A 27990-nucleotide genomic window follows, 5' to 3' on the forward strand; every position below is an offset into this window, starting at 1 on the left:
ATGGAGGCAGAGAAGGGGGCTCCACGCCGCGTCTGTTTGCCACATGAATCCCCCTCTCCCTTCCCCCACAAGTCAGTTCTCTGTTAAATTCTCCTCTTGCCGATACCCGTTTTTGTGTGTGTGTGTTTTAAGACTGTCCGAAGGGATAAGGACCGTGGAAACCCTGAAAGAAAGTTGGAGACATGATCAATTTCAACAGGCAAGAAACAAAAGCGCTCAGCGCACGCCTACAAATAACGCCCATCCCATCCCAGTGCTGCTACGTCCGATCAACCCTTCACCCATCACAGCAACAGCCCCAGCTCTCCAGCCTCACCAAGGCTCACAAAGGAGCTGCTCTCCCCTCTCACACCAGCTGCCATCCACTTACCTCCTCCAGGTGTTACCTAGGCCAGCTAACAGCCGGGCAAAACGCTTCTCAGGTGCTACAGGGCTAAATAAGTAACTGCTGACAGCTCCTACACCAGAGCAAAAGCCATTTGTGGATGCTGCTGTCCTTGAAAGGCCAACAGCTGCAGTCTCACAAGTCTATTCTAAAGGTTACAGCAAACAGGAAGGCCATAACTGATGGAAAAGCCCACTGAAGAAGCAGCAGCATTTTGAACTCCACATTCATCACAGGCACTTCTTAAGGACACGTTCTTTTTCAAGTGAAAGTCAGCCACAACACTTAAGCAAAAAATTAAAAGCTTACAACAGAAGCCACTGTCCCCTCATTGACATTCTGAAGTGAGCAGCCTGACAGATCCAGTGACAAGCCTCCAGTTAGCAGGAGCTCCTGTCTTAATTCCCATCGTTCCTGATGAGACACTGGATTGCTGATCGAAGCAGTGAGCAGGCAGGCAATGGATCTCACAGATAAAGTTTGTCACAGTGATGAAGGTCAGAGCCACGCCAAACCCTCCCATAAGATCCAGGTATACATTCAGGTCAGAAGCGAGAGGAGGGAGGAAAAGCTTCTGTTTCACTATCAGAGCTGGAAGCTTTGTTTCTTCAGGCCATCCCCTGGCTGGCTTGCTGCTAAGACAGCTCAATGAGCACAGAGCCATCCTCTGTCTTTCAGGGAAGCTCTGACTTCAAGTTTTCACCGTTTCACCTTTTAACAGGAAAGATCTCAAAGGAAACATTATTTCCTGCATGTTCTGCTGCAGCTCCCTAACAACCTGCTGCACGGGCCACGAAACGATGAGCCTTTAGCATGGCTCACACACAGCAAGCACCAGCTGCACCACCTTGAGATCCATTGCAAAAGTTCCAGAGCCCCGCTGGGTATCCGTTACAATGCAGGTGCTATCAGAAGCCAATTATTTTGATACAGCTAGTGAGAAAAAAGTTAAGTCCTTAGGATATATCAGATGGCAAAATACAAGGCAGTGGTCAAATGAAGCATCTACCAGCAGCTCTCAAAATTCAGCCCAAAGAGGATTAGCAATTAAACAGGATGTCTTAAAAACTAACTGGGAAACAAGGAGAAAAAAAAGCAGAGAGCTGGAAACTGCTGTTTGCAGAGGGAAATGTGCACAAGTGATGGGAAACAAGCACACCTCAGCCCTAGGAATACACTGCATCTCCAGCCTGTTATCTCCAAGAGATAACACCCAGCAGACTCCACAACAGCTCGCCTCTGACAGCAGGAGCTCCCACTAGCAGTACAGAAATACCATCACTGCTATCAACAGGAGGAAGAGCAGAAGGGAACCTGCATTAAAACAACGCGAGCAGGCACACAGACCTGTACAATAAATCGAAGGGCAGGGAATGAAAACAGCATTAAAAACACCAATCATCAACAGCCTCATTTCGAAGGGATTCAGCTGCTGTACCTGCAGACAGAAGGCAGGATTTGCTCATTACCTGTACAGACATTTGCCAGGATTTGCTTCACCTTGCAGCTGCCTGCACAGCGCTTCGATTGCAGGCAGTGACTGCAATCCTACAATCCTGCAAGCTCCCCCAGCCCCACAGCTCTCTCGGCGCTGCCTGCTCCCTCTGCTGGGTGCTGCCCGCTGCACAGCACAGCCCATCACTGACATTCAGCACGGGCAGAACCTTTTTTTTTTTTTGCTCATTTTCACTGCTCACCTCACGGCACAGAAGAATTACCACAATTAATCAGCACACAGCACAGGCTGCTCTGCTTCAGTCAGACACGGGAAGAGTTCACCAGCCTTTCTGTGGGCAGAGGCAGCCCCAGCACAGCAGATATTAACCTTGTTTTCAGGGAAAGCCTCTGGAATTCCAAACACTACATCACACAGCATGTACTTTAAAGCTAAACTACCACGCTAACAGTGTGTTAACTAAAAACAGGGGTCTGCTCATCTTTATGGTTAGATTACTGAGCACACAAGGCTTGGTGCTGCCTGCCACCCTGCACTCCGCAGGCTGACATCTCCAGCTGAGCTCCTCTCCCTGTTGCAGCAGTGCTAAGGGCAGCCTCAGAACCTGACTGAGGGGAACTTCTCTGCATGCAGTGAATTTCATCACAAAGCCCAAAGTCTTTGGTCACGGGACCACCATAAAACGCAACACTGCATCTGAGGAGCTCTTGGTGGAGCTTCACTGACCTATGAGATTTATTAGGACATACCAGAAGTTACAGAGAGTTAAAAGACTTGTTTCTTAAAGGCAGTGTCGACTTGGTTTGGCATCAGACCTAACAGCCCTCCTGCATGGAAGGAAATAATCTGTTTTAACTTAGCACTGATGGCAGGAAGCATTTGTTCAAATTCTTCTATTTCCAGTGGGGGGGGAAAAAAAAGAAACCCCAAATGATTCTAAAAGCACATTTCTGCATCCTACAGCAGTTCATTAAGCTCTGTGCTTTTGTGTTCTTGGTAAAGCCCGGGGACTTGGGTGGGAACAGACAGCAACGTGTCAGGAAAGGAGCAGCAATCTAAGTAATTGTATTCAGGTGTTTTTAGGAGCATATCCTGCCTGTGATTTCCTCCAGCAAGAAACCTTCTGTGCAGGAAGAACACTTTGCTCTTCCTCAGCAAGGTGCAAGCTCTTTGCAGACCTCTGTTCCTCTTACATTTATTCAATGAACAGTGGTAACAGCATCCTCGTACGTAAAGCCTGCAGTTATGCTGCAAAGCAAATACCAACCTCCACTACAGGGCGCTTCCAAGAATAATTATCCCTTGTATGCAAGATTTCACACCATAAACATGCAAAAATAATTCTGCATGCCAACGCAGTTTTCCCAAGTTATTTTAGCTGAGTGTCTCACCCTATTTTTGGTGAACTCCCTTCTATTCTCACAATGAAATGGCTGTCTTTATGAAAAGCTCAGCTGCAGCTTTGCAAATTTACTTTCAGTTCTTCCCGTGTCTTCCACAGAAGTAACTGCTAACTTGCTGGTGAAAGCATTCTGGCTATTAAGACAAACATGAGCACAGAGGACCCTGTTTTTTCAAGCAAACATTGCACATTAAAATTGTTTTAAGTAATCATTTGACTTCATTGTCTAAAAGGGAATCGAGATTGGGACAGTGAAATGCTATGCTCAGTAAATGCTATGGTCTCGTGCTAGAAGAAAGGCCAAACAAGCACAGCAAAGCCTCCACATTCACACCCACAGCACCTGGATGTGAGGAAATAAGCGGGAGAATCACTCAACTCCCTTTTCAAACAGACTTGTGAAAAAGCAGAGCCTTTTTAGTTAGCACTGAAATGAAACCAAGATTAAGTTAATCTTTCATAAACCATCACAACACAGGCTTTCAAATAGCTATCTTTATTTCACCTTTGTAACTGAGGCAAGCTCAAGACGAGGTACACTGAAGAGAGACAGGAGTTTGATGCAAGCTGCCAAGCACTACAGGCCAGTGGAGATGTACAGAGCTGACGAAGGAACGAGGGCTCAGCTACACGATTAAGTTACCATGCAACAACCTTGCTCCTGTAACTTAATCAACGGCGTGCTTTTAGTCCGCAGAGATAAAAAGCAGGGAACTGGTGGCCTGCAATGGAGCACAGAGAAGCTAAAACTGCACTGTACCACATTTCCCACAGGCCAAAAGCACACGGACTGTTTGTCTTCATGGAGGAGCTAACATGCAGCACCCAAACATGTTAGTCTTTCACCAGATAAACAAACCGGCTCATGCAACCCCAATTTAACCTGCATGTGCTGTGCAGCAGTGTGGCTGTCAAGGACTAGCTCCAGTAGTTCCAAGTCCAATATTCTCCCCTCTTTGCTCTGAATCAATTTAGCCATGTGTTAACCAGTCCAATTTAAAGCCCAGACACCAGAACAGAAGGAGCTTCTTGTCTACACGGAAGTAAGCACATTTCTGAGGCATCCTCCTTACCTACAAATATAGTTTGGTACCCAAACAGGACTTTTTTTCCCACTGGAAACTATCTGAAGGTGACAGAGGTACTCCAGAAACATGCCCATTAGTGCCCTGGTTTGGCAGAAGATACTTCCAGGAGCAGCAGCAGCTTTTAGACTTGGAGAGGGGAAGTCAGTGAGAAGGCTGTCAGGACAGAGGGAGGTTTGGTTTCCCCTAGGTATATAAATCTGCAATTTAGCACAGATCAGAGTTCAGCTGCACACAGAATGATGACGGGGAGCATAAATACAGCAAGGGAAATAAGGTGGCACTCTGAGCTCCACGTATGCTTGTATTACATCACCTTTTAAGAACAGCATGAGCAATGAACAGCACAGATTAGCATCACACAACTGGTAGAATGCCTTTTGCAACGGCAGTGACAATGCAACTTGTTTTGTGTGGGCGAATCTTTGCAGCTCTGAACTTCCATATGCAGTTTTCTGCACTACAAGGAAAGCAGCAATACCTCAATTCACACGGGCAGGCAACTAAACTCAGCAACAGATTTATAGACTTCTATCATATAAGTGACAAATACAATATGAGTGTCAGTATATGGCTATCCACTTCAACTCTCCATTTAGACATTTAATCTGTACATTTCTTTTCTTCGTTAAGGAATTTAACTCCCAGGCTCTAGAAGACTGCATCTTGTGCTTTTAATGTAAAAGACTGTCACAAGAGAGCAGCAGTGACCTCCACAGTGTTGCTATGAGACAGGAGCAAGTAAATAGAAGGAAACTATATTAGCCTCATCTCTCTTGAGAATACAGAGAGAAAGCGATGCCAAAGAGGAGAATAAAATACCCATGCATGGGTATATCTGGATTCCAATACAGCTCATCCCTGCCCTGAGATAAGCATCCTATCCTGCACTTAAAGCACGTTTGATTCTCAGAACATGCAAAAAAACTCCACTGGGAATAGATATAACAACATGCTTCAAGCAATGCCCTGAACGCAGACCCTGATCTACCTTCCAGCAGTTTATTTCAGAAGGTGAGCAAGATGGACCCGGGGAAGGCATACAGTACAGCAGGAATAAAGACCACACTCAGTTTCTTTCAATTGTGTCACAGGTTTCATCTTATCTGCCTACAGAACAGTCTTTTATCTCCCTAGGAAGGTTTGTTTCACTGAGCACAGCATCCATGCCACGTGCTTTGTGCTGCTGGAGAGAAGCTCTCTGACTGTTTCCACGTGTTGAACATTCAAACACCAGCCTCATTCAGCAGCAGATGGCACATCAGCATCGCAGAGATCCTGGCTCCACTGGGGAATTTTAGAGGACAAGTCACACCTGCTCAGCTGCACCAGAGCGAGAAGCAATGCAGACAAGGTCTGGCAACTTCCAGCACGTTTTACAACTGCAGCCACCAGGAGCAGCTCGTCTCATCTCCAGGATTTCATGGTCTCATGCAGCTGCGTGGCTGGGATCCTTCACAATCCCTCTGCAGAGGGGAAGCCTTCACACCAATCTGAGAAATATGGAGGGCTTATAACCCTTTTAAATACAAGACGCAGGCCTAAACTGAACCTTAACCTCCTCCTTTACTGTATCTCACCAGATGCTGTGCTAAACGTGACCAGGGATTCAATCCACTATCTGGGGACGTGAAAGGAAATAAAGATATTAGAGGTTCTGCTCAAGTTAAATAAGATTCAGGTATCCTATATCCAAGTATCTAGACTGCCAACCCACAGTAATCTTTGCTTCCGGATCTTGAAATCAAGCCTCTCACATCATTATTCTGTCACAGGGCAGTGGCTCCAAATGTCACAGTTCTCCTTCTCCCATTCAATCAGCAGTCCAGGTCCAGGCTCCAGGGAGGAGGGGGAAGTGGACCAGCTGAAGCAGGCCATGAGACAGAGCTTTTACCCAGAGATAGCTGCTGATCAGGTGGTTTAATACTTCTAACATCACCTCACCAAGCCCTTATCCACTTAAGGTGAGCCTCAGCTGCTCACACATTGCTCCTTTTTAGGAAAATAAAAAAACCTTCCCGAAAGCTTCAAATCTTTCTGGGAGAAAAGGAGGCACACAACAGTGCAAGACCTAAACCAGGAAGGCAAACGTGTTCACCAGACAGCCTAAGATGAGACCAAATATCTAGGACGTCAAAGCTACTGAGATCTGTTCACTACAGAGTTGTGCTCACCACAGGCACTGCACCAAGGTGGGTATGAAATCTGGGGCATAATGCTTCTTGCCCTGGACAGAAAGGGCACGGCTGGAACAAAACTCATCTTCACATCTACCTTCAATAATTGCTTCCAAAACAAAAGCTAACTTGTTGTGGGTCACAAACAGAAAACACTGAGAGACAAAAGACCTCATTTAAAAAAAAAAAACAAATCAATGAACGTCTTGCACAGCCCATCCTCTTTCCAGAAGTCATCCCTTCTAAAAGTAAACAAGAAACAAGACTTACCTTACATCTACCCCAAAACCACCCACATGCTGTGAGGATAAGGAGGAACAAGAAGAGAAGGAAGGCCGCCCAGCCTATGTCTGGGGTTAGGTTATAATGACTCATCCCATCAGAGCAATGCTCATGAACTTTGGGCTACTAGCTAGACCAGTTCTCTTAAATTTAGCGAGAGCATCTTTGTAGTGCCTCAGTCTCTTCCCTGGCTTCCCTTCTCTGCAGATAACTGGCACACGCTACGTCCTCTGCATCTCCAATAGGCACGTTCCTTACTCTTAGAAAAGTCAAAATATTCTACTATTCCTCAGCCACGAGAGCCTGTTGATACACCCAACCTGCTGGCACTCACATCACCTTAATTTCAGTAGGAAGGGCAAGGAGTTTTCCATAGGGAGAGACCTAGTGGAAAAAAATATATCAAAGGCCACATTACTGCCAAAACCCCATTTCCAGGATTTCTGTGCAGGAGCTTTCTCTGAAGTGCATCTCTTAGCACTTCCAAATCTATCCACCTGCAAGTGCAAATCAACTACAAAGCAATTGCCAAGTCCTGCACTGAGAGTACAGGCAAGGGGAGAAAAGGATTAAAAAAGAAAAGTTACCTCTGGTCTAAAGCTGACACCAAAACAGAAGGGAGTTCACCCATCTAAATCGAACCTCGTATTTAAGTTGTGAAAGGTTGAGGCAATTCCAGCATTTCAAAGCTGGAACTCAGAACTCTCATCTCCATCCCCTCCCACCAAACTTTGCTGGGATGTGTACAACCAGCAACAGCAGGGCAGCACCCTCCACCCAAGGCTCCTGAGGTGAAGTTCATGCAAAGAAACTTATGGATGCCTCTGCTAAGGCAGACAACAGCCCATCCATCCAGCAAACCCTGCTAGGAAAGTTTTCAGTGCCATCCAGCAGCTCTTCAACAGCAGTGACCTCCAGTCACTGTTAACCCAGGTTCTATTTGAGCTGATAGGTGAAAGACTTTATTTGCACTTATTTTCAAAGCCATCCGTTTCAGCTCTAGTGAGTGAAAATCCTGAAGCAGAAGCCAACAGAGCTTATTAAAAATTGATCTTCGGGGTGCAAAACACAAGGAGGAGGATTTGTAGCCTGACAAATAGTTATCCTCATGCATGACACCAGTTAAAAAAATGCATAGCCCTGGTGCAAAGTAGGACACTAAAGTATGATCCACTGGTAGAGGACAGGGAGTTCATCCAGTTAGGAACTAAAGTGCTGTAGGTGAACTAACATTAGGGCTTTATTAAGTCATTCAGCAACCAAGTGTTATTGTCCTACACAGCCTGCTTAAAGTACAGTAAAGCATTTTTGAAGGATTTTAAAATCAAACTAGTGACATAAGACAGTACACACCTACACATACTGGCTGCATTAACAGGTGGATTCTGAATTGTAAATAATCCTGCAATTCATTTTTCACACACAAGCAAATAAAAAGTCAAAATATCACTCAGACTCTTATAGCATCCACCAAGCAAGCTTTTGAGAGAGGTTTAAAGTAAAGATAATTTAAAAGTCACCTACAGTTATAAACAAGACAAGGACACAGCAATAGTCCTCTGACTGCTCCTGACCAATAGCTTCTGGGACCAAAGCACTGAGCTCTGCAGTCTCTCCACACCAGTTTAGAACAAAACAAAACAAACAACAGAAGTCATCTGGTTAATCTCAAGTTTTGGAGGTGTGGTTATTTTTTCTCTTTTTAATTACGTAAAACTCAGGAACACATCTTGAGAGATATTTTGACTTATTTGCACATGCAGCTGGAAGAGGCTCCAGCCACTGATAGTTACAGCACCCAGACAAGATTATATAAACTTTAAGAAGGACTCGAAGCAAAAACAAAAAGAAAAGGTGGATCTGGTAGAGTCTATTAGAGGCAAAAGTATTTTAATATAACATGAGGAGTTGGCAGAGTCGGACAGTCAAATTCAAAACCTTCCTTAGCAGGTCTGGCAGAAGCAGAAGGGAAGGGCTTTGCAGTTTGTAATGAAGAACTATTACATACAGCACAGTCTCATCACCTACCCATTCTCCTGTTCTCCCAGGGCACCTACCTTACTGTATGTCACTACCGACAAGTTGTTCGAGTGACTGCTGGGGGAGAGATTTACAGAGTTTTGTGACAGTCCATTCTGATCTTGTTCAATTTGGTCAGGAGCAGGCCCCCACGTGTTTTTGCTGATTGTGCCTAGCTCAGAACCCCCAGGGTCTTTTAGGTTGTTTTCATCTGGTTGCCTGTTCTTCTGTGGAGAGGCGAACGGGTTAAAGTTTCCTTCTACCTTGCGGTGCGGTTGCGTGTTGAACTCCGTTTCGAAGGATGACAGCTGCTGTGTTACTCCTAGAAGTCCTCCCACTTCCACACTGAGGATCACCCAGATGACATCTGAGGAAAAGGAAAGACACCTGGGTCATAACTGGGTGGAGATTATGGAGATGGGCAGAGAAGGAGAAAAAAAACAGGACACGAATTCACTCCTTATAATAGGAAAAAAGATGGATTGTTTTGAACACAGAGCGTCAGAAGCAGTGGCCAGGCACTAAGGGAGTGTAAACTTTCAAGAAACCAAAGGCACTTTTACTGAACTTAAAGAACCAGGTTGGAACATAGAAAAAAACAAGCTGACATGACAGCCTGAAACTCCATACTTCACTCCACCAACTGGATGCACTGAAAGAAGAAAACTGTAAGTGACTTTAACCAAGATTACACAGCAGGACTGAAACAAGAACCAGACAGAACCTCTGCCAATCTGCTCTGATGGTAAAGAAAAGGTAATTTTTTTTGTTTAGCATTAAAAGGTTTGGCTCTTAAAAGCCATACACACCAAGAAGGGTTGTTTGGAAAATAAATAGATTTACTGCAGTTCACATTAATTTATCTCTATTCTAGTTCCAACATGTCTCCAGCAGGTGGACACCTATCTAGACTGGTAAACTATTACACAAGTTTGCAAACTACTGGTTAGAATAAGAATGCCCATCAGTTCTTACATAACGTGTGTCTTTCGTACACAGATAAGATTGTTTTTCTTCTTACTAATTCACCTTGTACTCCATGCAAACACTAGGGCATATTCACATAAACCCATTTCTTGGTACATATCCAAATTCAATTCCACTGCTTTTTTTCCCCCCCCCCCACCTCTCCATTAAACGTGCTCCAGTTCTGCTTTGCTGCACGGAGCTAGAAAATTAACAACAGCAGCAATTCCTAATCTCAGCTGATCTAATTACAGGACCTCAAGTGACATCATTCCGATTCCAGCTTTCTCACAGTGCCAGCCTGCAAGGGGCTCTTCTGTGCTGCGACCAACGGTGTGGGGAAGGGAGGGAGGCAGCAGCTACTGCTGTGCAGTTTTACCACCACCACCTCCACAAACAGCTCCGATGCACTGAAACTCTCCTTGCAGTCACTCACCACGTGCAAGGCGGCTCGTTAGCCCACAGTTTGTAGCCCAATTAACACGGTGAGATCCCGCCCTACACAAGCTGCTCAAGGAGCACAGCACGCTGCCGGCACCCAAACCCCACACAGCACTTCTGGCTCTCCCTGGTGCAGGCCTGACCAACACCCAGCCAGCAGGCACAGCAGGCACAGCAGCCCTGGGTCTCCCCTTCCTGCTGGATCTGAGCTCAGGAAATAAGCATCAAGCAAAGGCAGCTCTGATTCTAAGCTTACTTGCCAACAAGGTTTTAATTAGCAGGCGGTTTTCTTTCAAAGTGTGGAATTTGAGGAAATTTAGTGAGATCTTAAGCTGTTTGTTTGTTGGCATGTAGGAAAGCCTTGGATTAATAAACACACAGGCTGGTGGCAGGCAATGCAAGTTGAACAGGCCTTTCTACCTTCCAACCTAATTTATGCACACCTTTCAAGGACAAGTTACATCCACTGGCAACACAGCAGAGCCTTACTCCTGCTGACAATTCTGCCAAAGAAATGGAGCAAGGAGTTATTTTTGACTCCCAGCACTAACATCTCTCACTCAGAAGCCATGTACTTGGGACACTCCCAACTGCCAAAACAGACACAAAGCTGTTCTCAGTATAAACTACAGCTGGCTAAAAATGACTGCGAGACTCCAAATGAATGAAGATGCTAGTGGCTCAGCCCAAGGCATTGCACAGAATCATCAAGAAGTGATTTTTAAACACAGAAAACCAGTTCACAGTAGATGTTTACCAAGTTTATCTATTAAAACTTCTCCTAAACTTGTCAGATTGGGTTTATGCCATTTAGATGTTATGTTTGTATGTAGTTTGTGATGATCAGCACTGAAAAACTTGAAAGAATTCTGACAGGGTAAGAGACTCCAGGAGAACCGTACCAGTTCCTTTGTTTTTAACAGCTTTGTGTCATCTGCAATTTGTGCCAGTGTTTAGAAAACAGCTCTGTGCTGACCAAGACAACAAGGCAGCTCACTTGATGCTTTCTCTGCTTTCTATTTTAGTCTCAGAGCTGGCAGACCTCCCTACCTTTCTGCTTTTAGTCAAAGCTCACTGAAGGCAAGCTTTCTGTCTTTCAGACCTGACTGCAGCACTGCCCACCAGACCAGCAGAGCACAACATTTTCAATATGGAAACCAAGGTCAGAACACAACTGCTACTTTGGTTTTCATATCTTTGCACAGCACAGTGTCACATCAACAGCAATTACAATCAATCACACAAAGATCATGGGTAGATTATCACTTTGTTATCAGGGGAACAGGAGCACCTTTTATGATGGGAATATCACAAAGAAGTGCCAGGAAAGGCCCCACTCACCTCCATAATACAGTCCTGTGGCAGTGCACATTCGCCACTGTCCCTGATACATTCCTGCTGTGCTGGGGCTGCACATCTGAACGCTGACATCTGCAATCTCCTGGGGCTCCAGGGACCTGACCATGACCATGTTTACGTGGCCAAACTGGTCTCCCCCAACGTACTTCAGACAAACTCCTGGAGGCCAGACCTCTGTCCCTGGGATTAAGCAGAGCAAAAAAAATAAATTAGCAACAGTGCACCAGGAAAAGGCATTGTGTGCGTTTTTATGAGACTGGGTGAAACACTTCTTAAAACAGCTGTGCAACTGTTGAACAGTTAAAGGAATACCAAGATTTATGTATCACAGCCAGCAGCGGATACAGAAGAAAACAGTTTTCTGATAAGGTTTAACTGGTCCATTTTGCGACCAGCAGGCAAAATCACATTCCTACAGAAATAATCTCTAGCTCTTCATTATTCAGGAAAATCCTCAAAGTCACAGTTCAACAGCTGCAAAAGAAATAAAGAAAATCAACACAACTGACATTCACTTCATACTACAGACAAAGAGGTGAGACATTTTTCTTTTCCTCATTTCTGCCTCCCTACATGTAGCTCCTGAGGTTTTCAACATCAAAATGTATGCTATTATCTCAAAGTGCTGGAAGCTTTTCTTTCAGGCATTCACTCCTTTTTCAGCCTGTTAGTCTCCAGAGAAACTCACACTCTGAATTACAATTGAAGAGCTAGTACTGTTTTTTAAAAGGATTTGCACCCCTTCCTGCACCAACTCTTCTCTCAGCCTTGCAAAATGGTGGAAATGATTGCGAGCATATGATTTACTTGTGGAGAACAGTGTTTAGACTGGAGATACTGGGAGTGACAGTGTGAGCTGGCAATCTGGAGAGATTCAGAAAGCAGTTACTGCATGCAAACACAGCAATTTCCTCCAAAGATAACAAGAACTGAAGCAAACAAACAAACAAAGCTTAGCAGAATTTTCTTTTGCTTCTTCTCCGATTTGTGGCAGGCCAAAGATTTTCAGAACACCTTCTGCTTGACTAAGGTTGCAGGAAGCAGTTAATTGAAGGAACCACCAAGACGCTTGGAACCACTCAAAGTCTATTCTGAGGCCAGACTGGTGGATGCTGATCTGACCTCAGGTTACCTCCAAGAGCATCCTGCAAAGGATGCAAAACAGCTTGTCTGCTAATTTAATCCCTATGGATGCTTCAGTGAAAACATGGCAAGGAATAGCTTCTTAGTAGAATCCTTATTTATGGGACTCTCCATCTAGCAAGGAAAGAAAGATGTGAGTTAATAACACTGGATATTCAGAGTGGAGAACACACTGCTACAACTGGAAACACTACAGAGACAGGGAGGTAACCGAAAGAGAAAAGCTGAGCGATTAGCTGATCTCAGACTAAGGCATGGGGGAGTCAAGTATGAAGCCTCCTCTGACAAGGTTAGCAGCCCAGCAATAGGGTTTAAACTGTGCAACTTTTATCAGTTCAGGATCGAAGATGCCTAGAATGCTGCAATTAATAAGCCCCATAAAAGGAATCAAAAGGAATCAATCATAGAATTGTAGGAGGCTGGGAAGGGCCTCCAGAGATCAAGGCCAAGCTCCCTGCTAAAGCAGGTTCTCTACAGCAGGTCATACAGCAGACTCCACAAGCACTCTGTCACTCTGACAGGACAGAAGTTCTTCCTTGCGTCATACAGAACAAGGGGCATCGAGCTGAAGTTCCACTGCTGCTCACCACTAAGAGCCCACATCCACCAACCTGGCTCCTGCACTTTAGGTGTTCAGAAATAGTGATGAGATCCCCCATCAGCCTTCTCTCCTCTAGAAGGAACAGTCCCCGGGATCACAGCCCTTCCTCATACAGGACATACTCCACACCCTTTGCACATCTTTGTCCCCTCCACTGGGCTCTTTCTAGGAGATCTCTATCTTTTTTAGAACTGGGGAGCCCAGAACTAGACACAGCGCTCCATATGTGACCCCAGCAGGGCACAGCAGAGGGGGAGGATCACCTCCTTTGACCTGCTGGCCATGCTCTGTACAGTGCAGCCCAGGACATCGTTGGCCTTCTTGGCCACAAGAGCACACTGTGGGCTCACTGCTCCTCCCCAGCAGGGCAGTCCCTGCCCTGTACTGATGCATGCAGTTACTCCTCCCCAGGTGCAAGACTCTACACTTGTTCTTGTGGAACCTCATCAGGTTCCTCCCTGCCCCGCTCTCCAGTCCATCCAGGTCTCACTGAATGGCAGCACAGCCAGCCACTCCTCCCAGCTCTGGATCATCAGCAAACTTGCTGAGGGTGGACTCTAACCCCCCATCCAGGTCACTGATGAAGATGATTATGCCATTCTATTTCAGTACACTCATCTGTCAGGAGATGATGAATTGCAGTAACTGTCCTGCATGCAGAGCCAGCAGCAGCTGGGGGCAGAGTGGGAAGAAGAAATACAACTTAAATTCTGCTTGTCTTTTAGCACTGCTTCTATGATACGGCCTGGTCTTTGAGCAGACATGCCAAGCACCATCCTGGAAGATATCAGAGCAGGGTATTAGTTTTTAGTAACATAAAAACCTGACTGAACCTGGCTTACTGCTTGCGTGCCTAAAACTGACAGCCTCCCAGAGCTGTGCTTGTCATACTCGTCAGACACCGAGTGCTTGGGTGACACATGCTTCAGGTATTTCTTGTTCTAGGACTGAAATCATTTAATCAAGGGCTCCTGTAGAGCTGTTAAAAACCTTGGCTTTACTTCAGTTATCTGCCTAACAAGCAGATATTATCTAGAAACACCATAGTCTTTTGATATTATATCTTAATTAAACCTCAAAATGGTTTTAATATGCCCTGGTTCTGCTTAAACTGTAGTCACAACACAGTATGTGGAGGTGCATTTAGCTAAAACATGCCTCAACAGCGTGGTTTTAACAAGATTTGGCCTCCAGCACCAGTATTCAAGCACAGATGTACTTTTAACAAGTTGGGCTTTAACCCACACAGAAGCCAAAACAAATTTTGGCCTCGCCAGGAGCTCGTGAGTCCAGATGAACTTCTTTTCCTCATTTCAGCAGGCCCATGGATTTCAGAAGGTCAAACACAGCAAACAGTGAAAAACAGCTTGAACAAGGATGTTAAATTAAGGCTGAATTTGCATTCAGGAAAGAATACATCAGAAGAACAAGAGGAGGAGGAGTCTGAAAGGAGCTATGTAGGGGGTGCAGTCATAACTCATACAGTTTAAGATACTAATAGTGGAGAAACAAGATCTGTCAAGCTTACTACATTTTAAGACTTGTTTGAGACAGTTATAAAAGTTTTCCAGTCAATTTTGTACATTACAGGAATTCAAGGATGTTCTGTTACCTTTCTATTTTACTAAGTCAAAAAAGGCAGAAAAAAATTGAAATAATTAAATCCTTTTTCTAGAATATGGTGCTTATAAATCAGTGTTCTTACATGCACACTTCTCACCTCCAATATCCTGATTAAATACTAAGATTTTTAATGGGGTTTTAGTCTTTGCTGCACTTTGGTATTTAGCACAAATCCATACAGCATGAGTACTGCAGCCATTTTCAAGTCAAGACACTTGCACAGCTGTGTGTTACTCATGATGATTCATGGTATCACACCTTGTCATGCTATCATTCTTCTTCACAGAAGTGCAAGCAGGTCAATTACATTCAGACACACAGGTTAAACATTCATGCAACATCCTGTCATTGCAGCAGCCAAAGATGAGGTGTTCCCCTCTGCATCCTCAGATCTCTGACTACATCCCTAAAGATTAAGCAGTTTTGCCTAGTCTCACTTCCAGACAGCAGCCACTGCTTTGATTTATTTCATTCTGGAACGTGCTCTCTCCATCTCTGCATTCTCCTAAAGCATGAAAAAGCCATTCTGCCAAAGGTGTATTAAAAAGTCAAGGGTGCCTGCCACACAGCTGCCTCTTCTCAGATTGTGGCATCACTGCATCCACAGAGAAGGTTAATACTGAGAGCCCAACCACCAAAGGGCAGGCAATCAGAACACAGAGTAATGAAACGTAGTGGTAACGTACACAGGCCAGAGCTGAAAGGCTTCAAGGTTTACAGGGATCTCTCTCTTCACCGACTCGAAGGTGTCAAGTGAATTTGTCAAGTGGACATAAGGCTACTTAAGGATTCTCAACCTATTTTCAGATTTAACTTCCATTACAAAAACCAAAACAAGAGAAGTACTTCATTTTCTATTTATATGCCTTTTCCTCCAAAAGTTTCCTAGAGCTTTTGTTTCTGTGACGACAGGAGGAAGAAGAGCTCCACATCCAGCCACAAAACCTGAAGTGCTGACGTAGGAAGGGGAATGCAGGCAGGCCAGCAGGCGACCTCCTTCAGCAGCAGCATGGCTTCATTCCAAGGTAGGTGCATGTGAACGTTCTGCCTTAAGCAACATCTCCTCCATTAGATCTGCCACCCTATCACATAATACACTTTACATGGGCTTTGCTTGAGTCACATAGACTTACCTGTGTTTTGTATCCTCCATGTTTTTGTAAACTGGGTGTCAGGAGGGATGGACTCTCCTTCACCTATGGTGACATCTTCAACAAAGGACATGGAGGGTACGTTGATGTTTGGACTCTCAAAATCATAATAGGCTCCAATGGCTGCTTGTAGATTCCTGGAAAGCAAAAAGCAGCTTAGAATCTTAAGCACAGGAGGGTCGGGGTCTGACAATTAAGTATAGATATTATCCAGATTATATCAGCTCTGCTGCTTGCACTTTCCTAAAGCTTCCATCACTATCACACATGGATTTTCCAAGCTATCCAAATCCAACATACAGCGTTTTATTTTCCATGGACGCTCCCACAGGGCAACATTCCTAGCCTGATTCTCATTTTCTTTGTAAAACCTGGAACTTAAGAGTCTGCAAGGCCTTTGAGCCATTAGCTCTCTCTTGAGACCTGACAATAAGCTGAAAGGACAGTGAGGTTAAGTGTTGTGCACCACATGTAAGCAGAGCCGCTTCCTTACTGGCCTTGTTTCCTGGGCTAATTTCAAGACAACTCAAATTCTGTTTTATTTTGGTGTGAAAGGTCCAAAAGACCACAGAATGAACACACTGATAATTCTGAAGGCTAAAGAGAATCAGCAGCTATGGAAAATAACCGAAGCTTTGCTGCGTTTGAAACATACGGTCATGAGAGCTATTTATTAATCATTAGGTGTCTCTGGACAGTCGTGGCTCAAAGGAACTTACAAACCATTGACACCAGCATTCTTCCTGAATAAAAACAAATGACAGCGGAAGTCTGTGATGCATTACAGACATTCAGAAAGCCACAGATGCTATTGATTCATGGTCACGGTGTAGCAGAAACTCAAACGGTAATTAATCTGAAAAGAGGAACAGTCAAACAGGAAGAGGATCCATGAGTCTCAGCTGCCATTCCACGATATACTACTGTGCCATTATGTAAGTGTCTTGGCAAGGCATGTAATTCCTCTGTTTACGCACGTCTGGGAGGTTGTGGCCCTACTTTACATGTTGTGAGTAAGTGCTGGGAGAATGGAGATGAGTGAAATCTCTCCAGAAGCAATGGGCAAAGCAATTGCTTTTTTATTCGTAATTACAGAGCTACTCTGTTGTGTTTGCTTTTTTTTTTTTTAAAGCGAGACAAGAAAGCCTTCCAGAACCAGGAATCACCACCTAAAACAAAAGACACATTGGAGAAGCTGCAGTAGATGGGAACGGCGATTTATTGTGGGTTAGTATTGTTTGGTGGAGTGTCATGTGTCTAAACCAAAGCCAGAAAGCCAAGGCGAAAACAAGAAAAACATTTGCAGCATGACCCTGAGAAAAAGCAAACACAGGGCTTTTTGGACTGCCTGCCAGCTGGAAAGAGCCTTGAAACGGTGAGCAAAGGAACTCCTGTTCAATTCCTACAGTGTTCAAGGAAAAAAAAGTCATAGGGAGACATGGAGTAAAATCAGAAGCGCATGGGAGAGAAGCATGGCTGATTGCTGCTCACACGGGAACCCAGAGGCACCCTGTTGTAAGACTTCCACATTTACAACTCCGCATTTCGGACCAGCAGTCATTATTCAGCCTGAGGCATTTTCTACTTAGGAGTGTCAGGGCTATATTTAAACAGACAGCTCAGTCCAATGCTGCAGGAAGGCTGCGTGCCACATTAGCCAATAAATAGAGACAAATGCTCTGTTTTACATCACTGACCGCCTGTTGCTGATACACCACACCAGATTTACATAACTTGCAGAAGGGCTGTGCCAGGAGACTCCTGTTCACTCAACCAGCTAACACTACAGCCTAGAGTTCAGTTTTCACTTTGATTTCTTCCTGCGTTACAGCAATCCAATACAAAAGGTATTGCAAGAAGGATAACAGCCAGCAATACAGCTCTTCCTCTTCCTAACGCACCCAGACACACCACATTGCACGCTACAGTGCTGGAATCAGTAGAAACGACATTTTCTTGACATTAAGAAAGAGAAAAATAAAAGTTCCAAGGGGAAGGTTGCTGCTGTAATCCGCTGTAAGGCAGCCTGCACCACGTTTTGTTTGCTTGGCTGTAAATACGCTTCAAAGGTAGTGGGCTATTTGTGCACATAGGCTCTCTGCCAACTTTCTTCCCCTCCCTGTGTCATATTTCACTGCTTGCTTTGCCATTGGGGAACAACTCCAGTCCTCCGCAGCGTACAGCTAGCTGCTAACTCAAGAAGAGTACATGCTAAAAAACAGATTTGCCACCCTTCTGTGATCACATATCACAAAGCCACCTCCCTGCTCCCACTGTTTTGATCAGTGTGCAGCGGGTTTGGGTTGGGGGTGAACACTTGGGTGCATTCCAATGCACAATGGCCTTTTTGCTGGAGAACTAAAAGGAAGCTTCCAGAAACCAAAGAGAAATCGAAAGTAACAAGAGCCCAAGTCAGGATGACAAAGCAAATCTGACTGAAGTTCAAGTTCTTCAGCACAGGCAGCCCAGAGAGATGCCACCGAGCGGCTGTCCAGCACCGCACCGCCGCAGCAGACACAGCGCTCACATTTTAGTCATGCTCTCTGATTACACAACCAGCAAAGAAAGCAACCTATCACTGCTGGCTTTGTTTCTGCTCTTTCCGAGCAAGAAAACTCAGGTATCAGTGTGAATGCAGCCCTTTGCTCGAGGGCCACGTCCAGAGGTCAGAGCTGCAAAACGCTCAGCCTGATTACTCACCCGTTCCCCAGGCTGCGTATCATTTGTAGGACTGAATGCTGCTGCCTTTCTACTGTAAGCACAGTGTTTGTGGGCTTTACAAAGAAATGCTGCTAAGGAGACTTTGAGGTCACAGACGAGTCCCTGAAGTTCGCCTATATATATTTGCTGTTATTATTAGGTCTTTACCCTCGTGCCCCAGATACAACTGCAGAACAGCAACTGCAGATCCTCCCGGGAGGGGAACGAGGAGTTAAAACTAAAGAGGAAGGAGTTATCATTTGAAAGCTGCTGCTTACACGTTAATGCCAGCCTGCTTTCACTCCCAGGTGTGACTTGCACCACACTTACCCCCTTTGCTCCCTGCCATGTGATATCAATTACTATTATAAACAAAACTACTTTGGAGCTGTAAGATGAGCATGCCCAACCCAGCCCGTGCAATTTACACGACTGATCTATCCTAATTACAGGGATGGCCATATTTCTGTCTCTTTCTCAGCACAGCCCTCCAGGTGTCATGCTCTCCCAAATGAAGCAATCGGGCTCTTCCAGGAGGGCAGCAGGGCTCTGCCATGCTCACACAGCAGGTCTGGCAGGGTTTTACCTCGGCCTCCTGCAATCAGAAATCACACACAACAACGCGAGCCTTCTTACCACCAAAGCAGAGCTCTGTTTCAGTCCTGAGAGAGGGGAGAAGGCAGCAAATTGTAGCTTCATATCATCAACCAAACCCACTCCAGCTCCGGTACCCTGCTCCTTCCTCCCCAAAGGCATCACAAGTCTCAGGCAGCGCGTTTTTCCCAGCGAAGAGCTACCCACACAACGGGAGAAAGTGTTCCTTTGCAAGTCCGTTTTCTGCTCCGCCGTTTGGTTTCAGGCCTCAGGAGCTACATTACAATAGAAGTTAAAACCTTCCCTGCTAATAGCGCTGGAGATGTCCCTTAACAACTCTTAAGTGTTTGCGAAGAGGCGCTTTATCTCGAGCCATTCTCTCCCTTCCCATGTTTCTTCCAGACAGCCTTTTGTTATGTTAAACCAATATATTTAGACAGTAATTACTCCCAATTAACTAGGTCACCGCGCAGAATTCAAAAATAAAAGGAACTCTTCCAAATCAATTCAAAAACCAGAGCACTCTTCATACAACCGAACGGTGGTGCAAGGGAAGAGCAATATACGGGTAATTGGAAATGATTTTTTTGCTTTTAATTGAATCCGATTCCTCATTACGACAAGGAAGAAACCGTGGCACTGAGACTCGCTCACATCGGCCTCGAGCAAAGCAGAGCAGACGCAGGGAATCGTATTTGGGTTTGATTTCCAACCCAGCAGCTTAGGGATCCGAGCTATGGGAAAACGGCCCCGTACCACGCCGGCTGATGCTCTGAAGTACTTGTTGACACAGGAATTACACTCCAAAGTAGCAGTTACAATAGAAAGCAACGACTTGATAGTTCAAGTTTTAACTGTAAGTCTTACAGGAATCTAGAAGTTTTCTTTTAAAGTCTTTGATGAACCCAAGTCAGATGAAGACAGTCCTCAAACACGGCACGCAGATTTTGCTCCTATGGCTCCTGGCGCCCTTTGCCAGCCATAGAAGTGGACGTTCTTCCAGCACTGATTCTCCTGAGCCGTCAGGAAAAAAACAAAGGTCACCCTTCCAGTGCAATACCAATTTAGCCTTCAACTTCAGATCTCACACCGCACACAGCACTTATATCACAGGCAGCAACTTGAGGACATTTATTAAGTCGAGCAGAAAGAACTTTGACAAATGGATTCGGTTGCAGATGGCTGCAATGAACTGAACGCCAGGCTCCATTTCTCTCCCTCCGAGCAGCTCCCCATTGAAAGCCAGGCAGCTGCATGGCCTCAGCACTCACATGTGGCAGAATGCCTGCTGTGCCCAAAGCAGCTCAGGGGTTATCTCCCAGAAAGACGTGACACAAAGGCTAAATGATACAGAGCACAGTGACAGTAACATACGGCCCTGTGTAGGAGGCTCTGTACTCTTTCCATAACTGAATTGTCCAACTTTACAGCTCTTGCTCCCGCTGCCTAAATGCAATATGCAGGGCAGCACCATAGCACCCAACGAGGCATCTGTGTTAAAAACCAAGCATGCAAGAGAAGCGATGCAACAGATGGATCGTTTCTTCCTCCTCAATGATGGATCTTCTTTACACAGTACAGGTGGAAGAGACTGAAAACAGACGTGCAACACATCCCGGTGAGGCAATCCTCAGGCCACTCCTTTTGCCTCTTCATATCTTCTTTGGAACTGGATTGACCGAAAGAGCTCCTGCAGTAGGAAGCACCTTGAAGCATTAGAGAAAGCTGGAGAGGAGATAGAATCATCACACCCCAGGAAAGGCACCTTTACCTGCACTTGGCTTCAAAGGTTTTCGATAGAGATGACAGACGGCAATTAAGGGGGAAAAAGTCCCATGACATTTTGAAGGTCTGGAAGCGATTAGCTTTCAATGAACACCACTTCTGAAAGCCAAAATTTGTATATCCATTATCTTCAGTCTTGATCTCTCCTACATTAAACCACGAGGCTGAGAAACTAAGATGTTGAATTACCCAAAAGGAGGGAAGCTGAAAGCTTTGAACTGAAATTACACAGCTTTAGAGGGGAGAAAACGCCAGCTAATTCAGAGCTTATGTATTTTCCTTATACGAAGCCACAGAAAAAACATTTCACTGTTTCAGCTGAAAACAGCCAGTTCCAAAACACAAGTGGGATGTTCCAGGAAGTCCACAGAAACCTGTTGTGATCAGCAGCTATGCACTGTGCACAGATAGCAGGAGGAGAAAGGCCGCAGAGAAGGCACACCCTCCTCAGGGCTCTCAACCCTCCAGCAGTCACTTCCCCTTATCAGGCTTTCAGATACAAACACCACAAGCTGGCCGTTATCGCAGTCCCCACTCCCAGCTGAGCACTGTACCTTGCCTAGCAGCAGCAAGCAGTCTGGCTGACAGAATCATTGCCAGTGCTGTTTTAAGTCCCATCCCCAGCAGCTGAACCCCCAGAAGCAGGCAGTCAGGAGCTTTCAGTCTGGGGTGAAACATTTTGGGAATGCCCCTGCAGAAGCTGCTCTCTGCTTGCCCCAGCTCTTCCCAGAGGAAAGTCAGCACGAGCTGCCACAGCACGGGAGATTCTGTAACTGCTAATTCCTCAGCATAAACCATGTCACCAATCTACAGTTGTCTGCACTAACGTAAAGGGGGATTAAGCTCCAGAAAGTGCCTGAGAACAAGTTCATGCATGTAAAGCAGTCCAGCTGGCCGAACATTGCATCGCACCCAACTCCTTCTGCTACCCTTGTCTGACTGCAGCTCCATCTCACATGCACTCCATTTTCCAAGTCCTGTCCCTAGGTGCACAGCACAACTCCACTGCAGTGTATTCTGCAGTTAAACACTATATTTGAAGTATTTTTGCTCCAATGTTTGAGCTGTTGTGGAGAAGAGTTGTTAGATCTGTTTCTGTGCTGTCTTTTGTGCCTGTGAGGACAGCAGAGTCCATCTGTTGCTTCAGAGTAAGAACACCACGGAGTTCAAGCCTCCATCCTTCCTCCTCTTTGAAATGATCTTTTAAGCCAGGTGCATCACACTTCTCACTGCTTTCCCTTCAGCGGGCCACCACCTGCAAGCATTAATCAGACTAGAGGATTAAAACTTCAAACACTTGCTAAGTACTGAGGTGCATCAGGAACAGAGACTTCTTGTTTTCCTCCTCCATCACCTGATAGAGGAAGAGGAGAAGGAAAGCTCGGTGACTTTCCCCATCACCTCCCCAAAAGGTGCCCAGAGCAGCACGAACCCAAATTAGTTCCCAGGACCGGAGACCAAACACACAGAGAGCCGTGATGTAATCAATACAGGCGGCCTTTGGAACAGCCAGATGATCAAAGGTTGGTTGGTGCAGGGCAGATGCAGTGAAGGATGCACATTCCACCTGGTGTCCTGGCAGTGCTGGCGAGCTTCAGGGCAGCCTGGCTTCACACGTCCTTACAATTGCTTCCTACACAGCCTCACCCCATACATGTTGGAAGCATAACTATTTGGAGGCTCAAATGAAAGATGACTGCATTTCGTACCAGCAAGTCTTCTAAATACAGCAAGCACAAAAAAAACCACCTGGCTACATTAAGCTGGGAGGAGCTGAAGAGCTTTGGACAACACCTGGTGACCTGCTTGTACCTGAGCTGGAGCTTTTCAAACCCAAGCTCTTCTTGCAAAGTGCCTGAAGATCTCAGCAAAGCAGATGAGTCTGTTAACAACCTGAATGCAGGCGTTCATCAAATAAAAAAGCACAGCCTGGATATCAGGAGCAGGGGTACCAAGGGGCTACTGCTACCAGGAAATGCATTGTGTGCAAATAGCTTCTGATGATTGACTGTTCATGTCAAATTACGCCCCAATGTTTCACCTAGCCGTACTTTGAGGGTCTGAACAACACCCCAGCACTCCATCTCAAGTGTTCACACATGCTTCCATGCACAGATCTGAGGTTTCCTGAGCGAAGGTTCCTAACATCTTTGCTAGAAAGCAGAAGCACCTGAAGTCAGACCAAAAGCAATTACAAGGCCATCACCAGCTCAAACATGCCTTGAGACCTGCAGTCAAGCACACCCACTTCTGAGCAATACAGGTGGTTCATTCAACACTGAGCATCCCAACAGCCAACCCAGGGGATAGAAACAACAATTTAAGGCAATTTTAATTTTGTCACAAGTCAATATTCAACCTTTTCTCTGCAACCAACAGAACGCAGATTAGAGCTCTGTATCATCAACCAAAGCACAGAAATATGTCAGCAGATGAAACCAGCCTACAGCTGCAAGTTCTCAGAATGAAGACAAGAGGGGACCTCTAGAAGAGATCTACCTTAAGGAGGGCCCTATGGAGACTTTTGCCACCAGAAGCCAGATCAAACAAGATGAGGACTTACAGCAACAAGAAAATGTTGGGCTTTTTTTTTTTTTTTTAACCTAATGCAAACCATCAATATGTGGCACTCCACCATTAAATGCAGCATCACACCTAGCAGAATAACAGAACTCAGCTTTCCCAACAGAAATGGAAGCGTAAACAAACACTGCTTGTAAATCATTGGAACGTGCACACAAAAATAAACCTTCCAAATTAGGAACCCCTTCGCAGCCAAGTGTGCTGCACAAAAGATGTTCAATCCAGCACCACCAGATACTTCAAATCAAATTAATTCACTTTCCCAGGGAATTGAAGAAGCTCCAAGTTTTACTCGGCAACCTCTCACCCTCTAATTTGGTATAGCAGCCAACAAATGAAATCCCCTCTTCCTTTTCACAATACAGTTCCCATACCAGCTTGGAAAGAATCCAATGTCTTTTAAGAAATGGCTCTTTATTGAGCACAGACAATTGAAAAACCAACCATACACACGTGCTGTGCAAAGCCTCCTCTGCTCCTACGCTCACACCAGTCCTTAGTGCTGATGACCAGTGCTGGTTGCCATTTAAGAACACTTCCAAACACCCCGATCCCAGCCACCCAGAGTCCCTGCACTGCTCCTGCACTAAAAGCCTTGAGCAGGTATTCAAGTGCAGATTCATTCAGTGCTGACTGACATAAAACAAGCCCGAATTTTAAGAAAATAACTTCCCAAAAGGAGTTTCTGCTGTAGGAAGAGAGAAACGCACCGAGCCGTGCAGGCTCAGACACGCTCCAGCCACAGCGCAGGGAGCTGCAGTCAGCACTACAGCTTCACCTCAGCACACACAGAACGGCCTGGGTTGCAAAGGAGCACAGTGCTCATCTCCTTCCAACCCCCTGCTGTGTGCAGGTCACCAACCAGCAGCCCAGGCTGCCCAGAGCCACATCCAGCCTGGCCTTGAGTGCCTGCAGGGACGGGGCATCCACAGCTTCCTTGGGCAGCCTGTGGCACATCTCTGCTGGGATCCCACTGAGCCCAGCTGTGTGCCTGCAGGTTGGGGCGTGCTGTGCCAGGCAGGGGGGGTTTCATCCCAGATGCAGCGGCAGCAAAACACCCTCAGCCTCTGTTCTCCTTCTGGAGAACGAATGTTTTGGTGCCAAAGCACCTGTTGGAAAAGTTCACTTTTAGTTTTACACCAAAAGCCAAAGTTCAACCTTTAACCCAAACTCCAGGACTTTGAACAGTAAATAAATGACAACAGGGAGCCCGTGCTTGCTGCTCTATTAGAACCAGGACCCGTGAGAGGGCCTTAGCAGAAACACAAGCAGTCAGAACAGCCCACAGTCAGAATTCGGGCTGTAATTCCAAAGAGGCGCAGCTCTAGGAAAGTGTTTAATAAACAACAGGGAAAAAGACAACTCAAAGCATTTAACCCGTCTTTCTTGAAGATCAAAGAGCAGACTCAGAAACTACAGACGCATGCGTTCACCTGGAGCATTCCTGCAGCACCGCCAGTGAAATCAGCTGGCAGTTTCTTTGCACTGTCCTGAGCCTGAAAAATACCTGGGGAGCACATTGAGCGACTCCAGGTGAGCTGGAGAGGTGGGCTCACTTTTAAAGGCTCCTCTGTGTTTCTTCACCATCACCAAACCACTCTTTTGCCCGAGATCTGAGAACAGCAGTGTTCAGATAACTCGCCCCTCCCAGCAGAACTGCTCATTTGTTTTAAGTGTTAAATGCAATTCCTAATGAATACACTGGAAATATTATTTCAAAACACATTACAGATTACACACAGCACCATCTCAAAGGCCTACAACGAGGAAGTAGCTTCAGGCCTGCTGACTGTATCATTATCAAAGAGCAGGCTGCCACATTTACGAAGAAAGTTTTTTTCCAATTAGTCTCTATGAACATATCTAATGAGAGCTCAGGCACCAAACAAGTGCCCTAAGCCCTGCTGTGACCTCCTCACCATTTCCTGCACACCAGCATTAATTCTGACACAGAGAACGAGGAAATATCACTGCAGTGCTGCAGCTTTAGCAAAAAAAAAAAAAAAAAAAAAAAAAAAAAAAAAAAAAAAAAGTGATTTGATGGTGTCACTGAGAGGAATTATTTGCAGGACAGAATGGTGGTAAAAGATTCAGACCCTCATTCTACACCAAGAAATCTCCTGTTGTGCCGCTGCCCAACATCACCCGGAGTAGAGTGGATTACAGCACTGACTTCCACGTAGTCCTTCGACATAACAAAGGAAAGGTGCATCCAGAAAGGGGAAACGTGGCTTGGTTGAAGCTTTTTGCAACAGCAGAGAACAGGATTGGCACATTCAGGCCGACACTGCAGCGAGGTGGGAGCTGGGAATGGGACAGAAGCTGTACAGCACCCATAGCTCAGGGAAGCAGCATCCTGGCACAGACACCCGAGGAGAACCAGCAGCACCTGTCAGCACGGCTGGCCCGAGTCTGGGCTGCTGAAAGGCTACACCTCACAGGCTGCAAGCCCACTGCAAGAGCCCCAGCTGATCCTCCCGTACTGCTGGATGTGTTACACCAAGTTAAAAGAGTTCTTTTTTTTACGCACGCACACCCCCAGCCAACAGGGCTAATTAACTTATCCTAATTAAAAAAATCACGCTATCAAATTTTTTGCTGCCAGAGTTGTGAAATCCAAGCCATTTTGATCACTGAAGACCATCCCTGGAGGTGCTCAGAAATGTTGAGACATGGGACTGAGGGACGGGGTTCAGTGGTTGGTTGGACAGAGTGATCTTGGAGGCCTTTTCTAACCCTGGTGATTCCATGATTCTTCAACTGTAATCAAATATGTAATGTTTAACAAAGGGGCTCAAGGGGTTGTACAGAAGCTACTGTTACTTCACTCCTACAAAAGAAAGCAGCATTTCAGCACAAACCAGGAACACCGGGGTTATACACAGTAACCCCACCAGCCACTTTCCAGCTTCTGCTGGAGTTTCCCCAGGAACATCACAGAACAGCAAAAACAACAAAAATCCCACACCACAACAGCAGTGTCACAGTGTCACATGTAGCACAGGTAGCGTTACTCATGTTATCAAGACAACATGAATGAGGCAGGAAAGCATTTCCTGCCCTGCACCACTTCTCCAAAGCAAACTCCTGAACTCCTCTAGAGCAGAGGCCTTATTTTACATCACATCAGCTTGTAATTGTATTGTTATCCCCTTACTCCTTCTGCAGAAGCAGATTTGCAGTATTTACTATAGGGCTGTAGGAAAAGTGAAAGAAGTGAAAAGACAAAGTTGACTGCTTCGCCATATTTCTGTTTATTAGTTCAGCAACTCCACGCAAGTTTCGTTTTGTTCTCAACTGTTGCTCTCCAGGCTTTCAACTCAGACTCCCAGTTTCAAACTGGAAGTTTCTGGAGTTGATTTTATGCTGTTAATGGGTAAAGCAGAGTCCGCCTCAGTATCTGCTGTTAATAATTTCTGAAACACAGGGCGCTTCACCTCCCCGCATCCTTTGCGGGGACGGGATGTAAACAACAAGAAGGGCACTAACCCAGATGTGAGCCAACTCACCGGACTGCTATCAGCGGTGGGCTTAAAGGTGCAAGCAGCAATAACGAGGAAACCCCACACGTCGGACGGCAGCAGCCCCACCGCGCTCTTACAGCCGCCGGGTTTCCCCACGCCACTTTCACTCCTCGCTTTCCGTTTTCTCACATTTTCCCCCCAGCTGCAGCCTCCCCCATTACCTGCACTTCTGCTTTCCACAAAGAGCCTTCACAAAATCAAGAAAAACAACAAGGAAAAGGCTCGGCTAGCCCCGTGTGCGAGCAGAGAGACCAAGGGAGCTTCACAACCCCTCCGCTCAGCCTTCTTCCCTCTTTAACGACCCGGCCCCACGCAGCCTCGCCCAGAAATGCCCCTTTAAGGCCTCCCCAGCCCCAAATCCCCCCCGCTAATCTCCGTTAACAGCCCTTCTCCCCCCTCGCCGGCAGCAGCCCGGCCCGCCGCCTTCCCACGGCGGGGCCTGCAGCCCGCGCCGCTGCCGAGGCCTCTCCCTGCCCCCCTCAACCCCAACCCGGGGCCGAGGCCTCCTCAAGCCGTCGACCCCCAGCCCCCCCCCCCCCCCCCCGGCCCCTCACCAGTTGGTCATGTCGAGGAAGAAAGCGCAGCCGGCCGGGCTAAGCTGGAAACCGAGGAGCCTCTGGAACTCGCCGATCAGCACGTCCTTGTCGGTAGTACCCAAACAGCTGAACTTCTGCATCAGCTCCGCGTCCAAATCCACGTCCATGCCCTCCATGG

General features: G+C 46.1%; 1 protein-coding gene across 2 annotated transcripts; it reads right to left on the reverse strand.

Annotated features, from left to right (window-relative positions):
• Positions 1–127: 127 nt before the first annotated feature.
• ILRUN (inflammation and lipid regulator with UBA-like and NBR1-like domains) lies at positions 128–27988 on the reverse strand (the record flags this gene model as incomplete). 2 transcript variants are annotated; one of them, XM_079546365.1, is made up of 5 exons in its annotated part: positions 128–163; positions 8845–9173; positions 11555–11752; positions 16073–16227; positions 27831–27988. In XM_079546365.1, the coding sequence occupies 5 exons, from the start codon at positions 27986–27988 to the stop codon at positions 128–130; spliced, it is 876 nt and encodes a 291-aa protein (XP_079402491.1). The 2 variants fall into 2 exon arrangements, with proteins under 2 accessions (XP_079402491.1, XP_079402492.1); XM_079546366.1 differs by lacking the exon at positions 11555–11752.
• Positions 27989–27990: the final 2 nt, after the last annotated feature.

Source organism: Tetrao urogallus (assembly GCF_951394365.1).
Source record: "Tetrao urogallus genome assembly, chromosome: 24".
NCBI classification, from domain to species: domain Eukaryota; kingdom Metazoa; phylum Chordata; class Aves; order Galliformes; family Phasianidae; genus Tetrao; species Tetrao urogallus.